At 39.8% G+C, this 13110-nt stretch overlaps 2 protein-coding genes and 1 long non-coding RNA gene across 7 annotated transcripts in view; 1 reads left to right on the top strand and 2 right to left on the bottom strand.

Annotated features, from left to right (window-relative positions):
• LOC307039351 (uncharacterized protein) overlaps positions 1–13110 on the bottom strand; it is a 43899-nt gene that overhangs the window by 8502 nt on the left and 22287 nt on the right. For all 5 annotated transcript variants that reach the window (XM_079681323.1, XM_079681322.1, XM_079681324.1 and 2 more), the window contains 5 exons: positions 12337–12488; positions 12022–12118; positions 11758–11854; positions 1481–1742; positions 33–173 (listed from right to left, as the gene is read on the bottom strand). In XM_079681323.1, coding sequence (XP_079537449.1) covers positions 33–173; positions 1481–1742; positions 11758–11854; positions 12022–12118; positions 12337–12488 — 749 coding nt within the window. The remainder of the gene's footprint in view (positions 1–32; positions 174–1480; positions 1743–11757; positions 11855–12021; positions 12119–12336; positions 12489–13110) is intronic.
• LOC307039359 (uncharacterized protein) lies at positions 2735–7245 on the bottom strand. The gene is made up of 3 exons (XM_079681335.1): positions 6678–7245; positions 6460–6546; positions 2735–6338 (listed from the first exon to the last, which is right to left on the bottom strand). Exons 1-3 carry the CDS (start codon positions 6723–6725, stop codon positions 5496–5498), a joined length of 978 nt encoding a protein of 325 aa, XP_079537461.1. The 5' UTR covers positions 6726–7245; the 3' UTR covers positions 2735–5495.
• LOC307039367 lies at positions 7025–8364 on the top strand. Its single transcript, XR_013808208.1, has 2 exons — positions 7025–7134; positions 7241–8364. It is a non-coding gene; the product is annotated as an uncharacterized lncRNA (long non-coding RNA).

Genomic DNA, 13110 nt, shown 5'->3' with positions numbered 1-13110 from the left:
AGTGAGGGTATGAAGGCAGTCTGGTGTCTAACCTTGTCCCAGGCGTGCGTTGAGCTGACAGGGATGTTGTCACTGAGGATGAACTCCAACCAGCGTTCTGGAGTCAGGTGCAGCTTGCCTTTGCTGTCCTTTATTGAGCCATCATCCAGCAGAAGAGCAAGGTGCCATTGACCCTGCAGAGGAATCAGACACAGAATCAGAAATCCTTTATCTGTCCCGCAACAGAGACATTTATATATTGCACAGTTTTATATTTTCAGACAGTTTTATTGCACATCAGGGGTATTACAGTCTATGTGTGTGGGGGGTCTACCAGGTGGTGGTGAACAGGAGGGAACCTTGTGCTGTGGCCTTGTGGGATGATGATGGTAGGCATTCATTTTTTTGCATTTTTATATCAAATTGCAGCAACTTAATGTCAAGGGCCCTGATCGTAAGTCAATTGTACAATGGCAGCCATTCATTGTTATTAGTCGCCACAATCAAACATGTCATGCAATCAAACATTTCCCAAAGTTACATCATTTGAGGGGTCAGTAGCTTAGTCTGTAGGGACCTGGCTTAGGAACGGAAAAATACGGGTAGGTGGAGAGTTGCCCGTTCCAAGTCTAGATCCTATGCATGTATTTCTAGTGTGTGTGTATACAATAACAGAGTGGAAAACTGCATTTCCCCTTCTCATCTTATCTTATTGCCTTTCATGTCATTGGGAAAGATATTGGTTTTATTTATTCAGGTTGTCGGCAAATAAGTGTCAGGTGCAGAGGTGGGAGGAGTACTCAGATATGGGCGAAGCCTGCAAGCTAGTTCAGGCAGTCAACTGGAGCACCAATGAGACATTAACACCTGACGCGCCTCGTCCCTCTTACAACCAACCAATCACATTCTCCTAGACCTGCCGCTCTATTTAAGCTGCCAGGTCTGCTGCCTCTGCCTCTGCCTCGCTAATGCTGCTGCTGCTGCCACTGTGTTCATGTTGCTGCTGCTGCTGCCACTGTGTTCATGTTGCTGCTGCTCTCCTTACTTAAAGTACCAAAGGTAAAAGTACTCATTCTGCGGATTGGTCCATCTCTCTCATATGTTTTATAATGATTGATCATTAAAGTGTTCTCAAAGCTGGTAAAGATGCAGCTAGTTGTAATGACTTTGTATACTGCAGGGTAGCTTGTGAATTTACTCCAGGCGGAACTAAAGTCTGACTTAACACTTGATTATATGTCACATCATTCATCCACATCTGTAAAGAAACTAAAGGTATTAAATACATGAAGTGGAGTAAAAGTACACTTTTTACCTCTGAATTGTAGTGGAGTAGAAGTACATAGAAGCAAAACATTTAAAGACTGAAGTACAGTACAAGTATCTCAAAATTGTACTTAAGTACAGTACTTGAGTAAATGTGGTTTACACAACTGGTCAGGTGACAACTGTAGAGAGAACATGGTTAATAAATAGTTTGATGAGAAGAGCATTGCCTAACCTTCAACACCAGCTCTATAGCACTTCCGGAGGGAATGACCCCCCTCTGAATGAGGTCAGAGAGTTGTGGTCGGTCTGGTGGATTTAGCTGCTGTGTCTCTCCTGCTCTGCTTTCATCAATTGGAAATCTGGCCTTGGCGGTTAGACACAGCTCTTCCAAGTGTACTTGCTTCTGGAGGAGCTCCACCAACGTCCTCTGACACAAAGACAGGGAGACGAGGCGACTGTTCAGCAAGCGGTGCCGGAGGGGGTCGGGCACCATCCTGCAGAGAATCAAACAGTACTTCTGGTCATTTCGTAAGTGTTGAGCTGGCTAACTTGTGTACACCTGTGTTTTCTTTGTATTTTGGTTATCACTTCCATCTGGTTTTGGCTTTTCCTGCCTTTATTAGATACAGCTTGAGATAGACAGGAAATGGAAAGAGGGGATGACATGCTGCAAAGGCCACTATGATAAAGACTAAGCCTTTCTACATGGGAACCTACCAGAAACACTTGTGTGTCTTATCTCCACACTCTGTAAAGATGCCTTTTGTTTGGACTCAGCAAGTCCTCAGATCACAGTGAAGCATTTGAGAGTGAAATTGGTTGCTAAAGTAAAGTTACAAAATATGAATTCCTAAACTATTGATCCTCAAATACCATTTTAACTCATCGTCGTTTTCTTTGATCAAAATTCCAGCAACCAATTAAAAAAAATCAATCAATCAAGATATTTTAATTAACTTTATAGAAATGTCTTTTGCAGGCCAAATAGATGCAGGTAAGGTGAAGAGGAAACTTTATACTGTACAGATGTAGCACCTCATTTCGGACAGTTTGAAACGCGAGGGCCGTGATTGGTACGTGATCTGCCCTCGCTCAAGGGAAAACCTCCAGCTTGACTTGAGACCGCCCCCGTGATAGATAAATGTAATTATAATGAAGCCAGCTGCAATGGATCATTGATCCACCAGGAGGTGCAGTGGTGTTCCACACTGGAGCTCATGTGAAATAAAGTCAGATACAGTATGCTGGATGTACAGCGGAACTTTGTTAAGATCCATATGTCACGGATATCATACTCTGTGCTAAATAAGAGACATGTAATCATTTACAAAACATCACCATGTTGTTATTTAACAAAATAATGTTGTTTAGTCGAAAAAAACGAACGGGAGGAAATGCAGCCCGGCTCTCGATTTTTAATCCTAATTTAATCATCATCTTCACCACGATCATTTATGTTTATGTTCGCCGAATTTACATGAAATCACTGACACATATGAATATACTGTATTCAACTTCATTAAAACGTTATTAACATGCCTAAACTCAGTAATTTACTAAAACTATTTATATTTTAATGGAGCCTCGTTGGCAGATCAGGATCCCAACGCGCAGCGGAGGGATCTTGAGCATGAAGAGTGTTATTTTCCCCATAAGGAACAAGTCGCTGCAAATTATCCCGCTTATTACATGGCCACATTCTCAACAAAGTAACGACATGACTCCCAATATTAATTGAAATGCTTTTATGGATTTAGAAAATGTTTTTATTGATTTACAAAATAGATGTATGTATTGATTTAAATTGACATGCATCCGCTAAGAAAAATAGTCCGTTGTTACCATTTTTTAAACAGTCTGAATGAAACGGCAGCTCTCAGCTGTGTATTTACACAATTCAATTCAATTCAAAACCTTTATTTATTCAGGTGAAAACCCATTGAGATCATTGACCTCTTTTTCAATGGTGACCTGCTGCAAGTAGGTTCCAACATGAATACAAACATGACAGAAAAACAAAGAGGACATCATATGGCATATTTACATTGACTACAGTTTGTATAGCTCGTAGCATTTACAGATACCAACAGTTTCCGATTGGATAGCATCTATCCTTGCTTTAAAAACATGTAATGGAACCAAACTGCTCAACTTCCATTCCTTTTGCAGACTGTTCCAAGTTAGCGGAGCTGCGCATCTAAAAGCTGTATTCCCTAAGACAGTCCTAGCAGTTGGCATTTAATACAACCACAGCATTCGATCTCAAGCAGTAGCCATTTACAATACGCCGTGAGATCAGGGAGCAGATGTAGGATGGAAGTTTCCCTAACATTGCTTTGTAAATAAAAAGATACCAGTGATTGAGCCGCCGTACAGTTAGTGAAAGCAAACCTGCCCTTGCATACAGGGTACAATGATGGGTTAATGCTTTACAGTTTGTCACAAATCTCAGTGCACTGTGATAGGCGGCATCTAACTTGATCAGGTAATTGGCCGGTGCATTCATATAAAACAGATCACCATAGTACAGGTAAAAACGTCAGTGACTAGCCTTTTCCTGGCCTCAAGTGAGAAACAGGACTTGTTTCTGTAAAAGAAACCTAGTCTAACCCTCAGCTTTTTTAGCAGGTTAGTGACATGCAGTTTAAAAGAGAGACAGTCATCAAGCCAGATACCAAGGTATTTGTAACAGGTAACCACTTCAAGTTTTATTCCTTGCGTAGTTACAATATCTAAAACAGGCCCTGGTGTCTTTTTAGCTTTTGAAAAGAGCATTACCTTGGTTTTATCCACATTTAAAATAAGCTTTAGTTCAGAGAGCTGAGTCTGAACAGTGTTAAAAACAGCCTGTAATTTAACAACCGCCTCCTGAATGGAGGGACCTGCACAATACATCACGGTATCATCCGCATACAAATGTAAAGTAGCTTCATCCACATTTTCACCTAACCTGTTGATATATATGGAGAATAAAAGTGGACCTAAAACAGAACCTTGTGGTACACCATTAGAAATTTTTAACCACTCAGAAGACAGCCCATCAAAGTGAACACATTGGGACCTTTCAGAGAGGTAGTTCACAAACCACCCCACTGCATGGCTGGATATGCCAATACTGAGTAGCCTCTGCTTTAAGATCGATGATCAACGATGTCAAACGCTTTGGAAAGGTCAATAAATAGAGCTGCATAACTCTGCTTATTATCTAAAATACTAGTAATGTCATTCACCACTTTCATTGTGGCAGTGATGGTGCTATGTTTCTTTCTGAAGCCTGACTGATGTTTAGACAGGATATCATTTTTACATAAAAACTCCTTTACTTGCTCACTCACTCGTTCGAGCACTTTAGCCAGAACTGACAATTTAGAGATTGGCCTATAGTTATTTAAAATAGTTGCCTCCCCTCGTTTCAGTAAAGGCAAGACATAACTAATGGCCCATCAACCACAGCTCTCTCCCCACATCCCCCCCTGATCTTTCTTCTCCAGCAGCTAAATCAACTGTAGGTTACTCTGAGTGACAAGCTTACAGTTAGTGACGTAACAACACTATAAAAGCTGGTGGGTTGAAAGCAATACGGGAGGTAAAAACAACTAGAATAATTGTGATTTATTTATTGTGGCTTTTATGTTTTAGGTATAAAATGTTATATAATTCAGGCTTATAATTATTAGGTTTTGTGCGCTGTGATGATTCGGCTGTTCCTTTAGTAATGAATATTAAATGTTGTGAGGAAATCTTTCCACCAATAATTCCAATAAGTAATCCAAAATGTATTCACTTCAGGTTTACGAAAGTAACTGTAATCAGATTAGTCGTTTTTTAAAATGTAACGCGAGCTGAATACAGTTAGCCTACTTGATTTTAGTATTCTGATTTATGTATTCCGTTACAACCCAACCCTGATTAGGACACATACTGGGGATTTCAGAATGGTACTGGATTTTGATTTATTGTATTGGCTTCATATCGCAATAGCCTATATTCCAGAAGTCTGAAATGCAAAAAATGTCCCACATTAGGGCAATTCACCATACAGTACAGAAGAAATAAAAAGAGGAAACAATTGTATATGTCTACCATTTATTTTTACGAGTGTAATATTGTTAAGATATGTCACAGATAGGATCATACATTTACATAACATCACCATGTTTTTATTTAACAAAATATTATATCGTAACAAATCTGAATCTTATAATATATACAAACATATACATAGGCTATCTGCGGCCTATCTATGCCTATCTGCGGCGGAAACCAGGGCGAGGTGTTTCTGGATCCGTTTTCCGTGGGCTCCTCAGTCTCTCGTTTACCCGGTTCCTAATTTTATGCCACTGGTCCGTGGTCAGGCCTGGGAACCGACGGGAGACACTGGACTCAAGTGTCTGCCTTACATTGAGGGGAAGGGGCCTTTTCCCTTTGCTCCCGCTCCAGTTAGTTATTCTGACCATGTTCTCATATGTTTCAAATGGCAACATGGCCATGAACATATCCCCCGCAAATTTCTCAGGGCGACGCTGTCCCTTTTGGAAGCAGTCCTCGAAGAACATGTCCTCGCGATCCGAGGAAACTGCCCTGGTGATGGTGGGCGCATCAGGTGGGCGCGCATCAGGTGTGGGCGCATCAGGTGTGGCCGACGGTCGTGGTGTTGCTGCGGACCCCGGAGTGACCGCTGGATTGGCCGCTGGCACTGTCCGTATGGGAGCGGCCGGAATTGGCACATCTTGCTGCATAGGCTGTGGGTCTGCGTCTTCCACATCGAACCCAAACAGTCGCCTGGGTTGGTAGGCGCTCGTGTTCAGCTGCTGCAGTTCCAACCTCATGGCAGCCCGCTCCGACTCTGCAGTCTTCTGTGCCAACGTAATGGCAGCCCGCTCCGACTCTGCAGTCTTTTGTGCCAACGTAATGGCAGCCCGCTCCGACTCTGCAGTCTGCTGCATAATCCTCATGGCGTCCCGCTCTTGAGTCAGGTCGGACACTTGTTCCTCCGTGGCGGTCAACCAGATTTTAAGTGCACGAATTTCTGCGTCACCCAATCTAGCCGTGCACGAAGCAGACGCCGGTAGCAGAGCAAGTGTGATGGCCTGATAGGAAACAGAAAAAACAATATGAATACCAGTGGTCACATGGAAATAAACAATATATTGTATAGCAGAGAAATGGTGTAAGTATTAATGATTGACAATGAGGGCCAATAGTACGTACCGCTTTCTTTTTAACAAGTCTGACTTTGCTTGTTTTTTTTGGCGCAGGAGACGGCTTCACTTTTTTTGCAGCCACCAGCGGGGCGGACTATAGGAATTAGGAATAAAGAATATAACACGATTAGACATAAACACAAGTGAAATTAACAAATAATCACACATAAAGTAGGTCTAAAGGGCAGAGTATAGGTTAGGCCTATTTACAATCTGTCAGCTCACCAGTGCAAGACGTTTTCTCCGGGTCTGGTAAAAATTGCTGGAATCCATTCTTCAAAAAAAGAGGTTGTGCGTTCTTCCTTGATTCACAAAAAAGACGTTGTGCCAAAAGCAAGTTATGCACTCTATTTATCTGTGAATCGTACATGGTGTTCGTGCACCTGGATTGCTATTGGTGCGTCTATAGACGCACCAATAGGATAGCTGTATACAGCCGCACCTACTTTTGTCGGCTACTAATTTGCGTAACCGGCTTATTACGTATTATTATTACAGCAAGGATGACACGCATCAACCGAGAGAGGTCCCAGGAGGTTCGTGTCATGCGGGCAAATGGAAAATCAACAAGAGAAATCCAAGAACTTTTTGCAAGCCTTGGCATAGAAGTTTCACAAAGCACTCTGCGAAACCACTTTCAGGAGAAACCACCCCGCCGCTCAGGTCCAAGAAAACTCCAACAGTAAGTAGCCTACCTTATTTAATAGTATAGCACGTATCGTAAACAGATGATACCGTATGAGACAGTTCTGCATTTCCCTGATGGCTTTTGTCTTTTTCTTTTATAGCAATATCGTGACTGCGATCGAGAATGCGACAAAAGCTGACGACGAGCTCACGGCTCATGGTGTAAAGCGGAAAATTCAGGCGGACTTTGGGGTTTCGCTAGGACTGAGCAGCATACGCAAGGCCAGGAGAAAACTTGGCTGGAAATATGGCAGGACCAGTTTCACTCCAATGATCAGAGCTCACAACAAAGAAGCAAGGCTGAGACAAGCCCTCCAGTGGATCGAGTCTGGGAAACGTGGCATGATGTGCTTTTTACGGATGAATCCACAATAGCTCTGGAACACTTTGCAAGGTTCAGTTTCAACAAGAAGGACCATTCTGTTGCAAAGCCTCAACCGAAACATCCAATAGAGTTGCATGTCTGGGGATTGATTTCGCGCCACGGTCCAGGCCCTTTGGTTATCTTTGAAGGAATCATGGACAGAATCTACTTTGAAAACAGTATCATCAAGGAAGCTGCCGGTCCATACATCAGGGAACATTTTGGGTCAGATCACCGCTTCTTCCAAAACAATGACCCGAAACACAGCGCGGCTGCAGCTGGAATTGCGGCGGAGGGAATAAACTGGGTTAAAACTCCACCCGAATCTCCGGATTTGAATCCCATCGAGTTGGTCTGGCACTTGATGAAAGACTACATTCGGAAGGAGGCTAAACCAGGCTCGAAGCAGGAGCTGATGCAAGCGATAGAGGATTTTTTGAAGACAAGACTGACCCAAGACACCTGTAGTCGACTGATTACAGGCCTCCATAAAGTTCTGCCATTGGTTGTGCAAACTAAAAGGTGGACATAGTGGAAAGTGAAATTGTCATTGTTCAACAAAAATACAAAATAATGTATCTGTGTACGTGTTTTACTGTACTTATCTGCATGCACTTATCAAGCATTTAATTAAAGAATGGTAATATACACAGTGATAGATGTTAAGAACTAACGTTTATAATAATAAATAGCCTAGTATTTATCCATATTCAAAGTAATATTTATATCTCTTAAAAAGGGCTTCTACTGTACCTAATTACCTTAACACTAGAACCGCCAGAGATTTTTGTATGGGCCTATCTAAACCCGTCAAATCCCGCTATTAGAGTGCAATGTGTAACAACATAGGGTGCTACATAACACACTTTCAGGAAAAGTCACGGACTGGGAGACTTTAATATTTTATTGAAACAAAGTTACATTGCACACACACAACACACATCACACAAATTCACCCGATTGGCGGTTCTAGTGTTAAATAAACTCACGAATTAATGAAACCAGTTCAATACGCATTATTCTTATTCTTATCATTCTTTATGAGCGCAGAAATAGTCTTAAAATCAGATCTGTTTTTTAAATGAAATCTGACGCCAGGCAGTTAGCTCTGATCACCTATGATAAATACACCACACCTAATCGCTGCCCATTCAGCCACAGAGCTCCCTCTATACAAATCAAACTGTAGACGGTGTGAAAGCACCTATTGTTTTAAATAATGGTCGGAATGTGACCTGTGAGCCTTCTGAATTACCGTGGGAGAGCACATTCTAAACTAAAATGTTCAATCAATAAAGTAACATCTTATCTTAATAATATCTTCATATTAATAATAATAATAAATCATACAGTATGTGTCCGAAAGGGAGCAGGAGCAAGCAAACACAAAAATATACAAAAAATATACTGCATATTAAAGCAAACAATTGTAAAGGTAAAAGTATGAGCATAACAAATAAAGAAGTGTAATGTAAACCTTTACATTATTATTATGATTATTTAATATATAAAGTCTATATATTATTGAATTACAAGATTAGATATACTTTAGTTGATCTAAAATATTGATGTGTTCAAATGCTCTTCAAAACACAACTGAAAGTGCTGGAAAAGTTGTCTTTCTGTATTTGTGAATGAAGCTTAAAATCAGACCTGTTTTTTAAATGAAATCTGACGGCAGGCAGTTAGCTCTGATCACCTATGATAAATGCGCCACACCTAATCGCTGGCCATTCAGCCACATAGCTCCCTCTATGCAAATCAAACTGTAGACGGTGGGAGAGCACCTACAGTATTGTTTTAAATAATGGTCGGAATGTGACCTGTTATGGGATTAGTTTTAGAAAGAACTGCACCAACTTCATCCACGCTGGCGTTACTGTTATCACCTGCTCAGTGTCATTTCATTTGACAAAATGTCTTTACATATACATTTAATAGATTGTATTATTATCCACCTTTTTGTTTTATGTCCTTTTATTTAAAACATTCTTTGAGACTTCATCTTCTGGTTCAAATTTCAATAAATGTAATTTGTATAATCACTCTTTTGTCTTTATTCTACATGAAAATGTTAGAGATTGCATTCAAATCTGTTGATTATTCAGATCTTCCTCAGGCTAGGAATAGTATGTTGAGTTTTTAATGCTAAATGTATATCATGTTCTCACAGGATATAGAATGAAACAACACAGTTTGTATCCATTGTGTATGAATGCTTCAGCTCTTCAGACCAACATAGTGAGATGTGAGCATGTTCCTAATTGTGTTGGTATGCAACCTAGGTCTGCTCTGTTTAATAAAGCAAATCTGCACTTTTATATTGCAGAATTTGTTAAATTAAAGCAGTCTTTAATTGTTTGTCTAAAAATAGCAATATATGCTTTTGAAATGTAACATGTCTTTGAAAAAATAACAGTATACAGTTTATATTGTGTATCACCTTTAGCTTGAAAATACATAGATGTGTTTTTTTAATCTAATAAATAGACAGACAGACACTTTATCAATCCCAAATTGGGAAATTATTGAACAGCAGCAGTGTGTTCAGGTATTAAAATATTTAAAGTTGAAATAAAGTATGAACTACACATCACAAGTATAATGCACAGCAATCCATAAGATAAGTCTGATATGTTCATGAAAACTCCCCAGGAGGCATCGACACTAACGTGGACGAGTGGACTCCGGAGTTTGCTGCATGAGTTGCACTGTATGATCTATGGTGTAGTGGGCTTTCACTCAAAGACTGAGTAGCCAATGGGGACGCACCCCTGAAAGTCCCGCCCACCTGGGATGTTTGTGTCAAAATCTCAAACAAAAAATGAGGGAGCGCAAAAGAGAAAGCTGCAGAGAGAGCAAAAGTCTGATCATTGAGAAAGAAGAAACAAGAACTGCAAACAAAAACCTATGTTAAAACAAAGAAAAAAGACTTATAGTTTACATGATTACACAAATGATTTGTTTGCAACTTATATTTTATTTTGCTTGACTTCGTTTTTTTCTCTCTTTTAAACTCATAGTTTTGCTTTATTCTGAGAAAGTGTTGCTTTATCTTTATGATACAAAACTAATCCCATAACCTGTGAGCCTTCTGAATTACCGTGGGACAGCACATTCTAAACTAAAATGTTCAATCAATAAAGTACCATCTTATCTTATCTTAATAATATCTTCATATTAATAATAATAATAAATCATACAGTATGTGTCCGAAAGGGAGCAGGAGGAAGCAAACACAAAAATATACAAAAAATATACTGCATATTAAAGCAAACAATTGTAAAGGTAAAAGTATGAGCATAACAAATAAAGAAGTGTAATGTAAACATTTACATTATAATTATGATTATTTAATATATAAAGACTATATATTATTGAATTACAAGATTAGATATACTTTAGTTGATCTAAAATATTGATGTGTTAAAATGCTCTTCAAAACACAACTGAAAGTCCATGAAACTTGTCTTTCTGTATTTGTGAATGAAGCGCCATCTCCTGGTTAAAACCTGAAATTGAAAATCTGGCAACGCCCTCATGGAAAATAGTGGGAGGGCTTAACATTCCTCTATACTGGTCTTTGGCTGGTGGTAGACAGGAAGCTGTAAGCTGGAGTCCGAAATTTAGTGCTCCATCTGTATGTGTGGATATATTTCATAGAATTCTTAGAAAGTATTTTTGTTTACCTTAAGGTGATATGATAGACAGATTAAAAGACATCAGGATTATATTAGAAGAAAATGGTTTCCAATGTGTTTTATTTGTGAGACCGTTCTTTAGGCATGCCTCCAATGGGGTGAAGCCTGTGAGCTAGTTCAGGCAGTCAACTCGAGCACTAATGATGCATTCATACATAACGCCCCTTGCCGCTTTACAACCAACCAAACAGAGTCTCCTTAGTATGCCGCTCTATTTAACCTGCCAAATCTCTCTTTTTGCATTGCTTGCTGCTGCTATTGCTGCAGCTACTTCCACGTTGCCACTGCTTGTCTGCTCTGTGTCTGTCCGGCTGATAAAGTTGAATTACTTGAGAGAATAATTACTCCTTTGAGAAGACATTTGAAAGAAATACCATTTAAAGACCTTATTTCTATTTATAAATATGTACTGCTTGTATATAGCATGCACTATAAGTATGTTGTGTCACTTTGCCATGTTCTGGAAATGAAAGCATTGTGTACACAATATTTTTTCGCTTCTGGCTTGCAATGCTCCACTTAAATCCTCAATGAAAGAAGTTCCTGAACTGACCGTAATTTCTGTTCAAGGTCATCCTTCTCCAACTGCTGTTGGTTATGCGCTTCATTCAGCCCATCCTGTAACTGTGTCAGAGCAGCATGATATCTGCCTAAAAAAAAGCACAAGTCAATATTCTGCCTTCTTCCATTTGAAACCAAGCTGACAATAATTTGCGTATCCTGTCATTTGCATTAGTATTGCTTGTTAGGTATACTTCTAACATTACGGTGGCGTGTAAATGGTTTTTGTGACCAGTTACTTCACTGGCTGCTCTACCTGCATCCTCCAGATCAATCAGAGGCCAAGACGAAACATCTCTCTGTTTCCTGTCCGTCTCCTCCAAAAACACTCTTGTGGCCACTGCATGACTCAGCTAAAAGAAGATAATTAGTGAGAAACACATATCAACGCGAAAAAACAGTTAAACTTTCAAAGCAACAATTCTGCATGTCCCTGAAGGAGGAAAGGCAAATAATTGGTGCCATAAATGGTAAAAAAATACCTTTTTTGTCTATTTACATTGAATCCAGCATCAGTTTACACATAAGCACATTTGAGTATAGAGGTAATGGAAGTGTAAAAAGCTCTCACATTATCCGTGGCGGTGTCTTTCTTCTTCGGCTGAATGTCACCAGGCTCTCTGACTCCGTCTCCGTCACCCAAGTCTCCGGGTCGTACACTTAATGCGTTACTGCAGCTGGCAGAGATGCTGTTGTGGCACGGAGCCTCAGAAGACACTTCACCTGAGAGAAACCTCAGCTTTAAACCACAACTGAAATAAATCACAAGTCTTAAGGCTTTGTTAACTTGTACCATGCAATACATTGAATTTGAACATTATTCGCAGAAAAAAAATCAATTTGGGGGAAAAAGTTATATTTTGTAGTTAGTGTGAACAACTTTAAGTATAGTAAACATAGTTAAAACAGTTTGGACTCTGCTCACTGATCAGAATTAAGGGCACACTGCAGTGAAATCAGCTTTAACTTCAACTATATAGAAAACAAGTTTGTTGGTTGCAACTTTTGATACTTTATAAACTCTGCAAGTTATCATAATAATACACTAGCAAATTAGTGTCAGTACATATTACTGACACTATTGGCAAACCTTGTTTTTAATATCTAAGGATTTTTCATTTTGTGCAAGCCTTAAATCTCAGGATTTCTGAACAGCTCACATTAACATACATTATGGTTGTCATGTAGATTGGGGGCACATTTGACACTTCAAAAGATTCCAGCTAAAGAGATCCACAAATAAGCCTGTCACTAGGCCTGTCGCGATAATCGATAAATTGACTTATCGTACGATAAATAAAAATGGACTCGATAACTTTTCTGAGCTCGATAAATTGCCGTTTAC

This window comes from Notothenia rossii (assembly GCF_949606895.1).
Source record: "Notothenia rossii genome assembly, chromosome: 5".
Classification (NCBI taxonomy): domain Eukaryota; kingdom Metazoa; phylum Chordata; class Actinopteri; order Perciformes; family Nototheniidae; genus Notothenia; species Notothenia rossii.
Note: the sequence above shows the minus strand (reverse complement) of the source record. Positions and strands in the feature narration are given on the sequence as shown.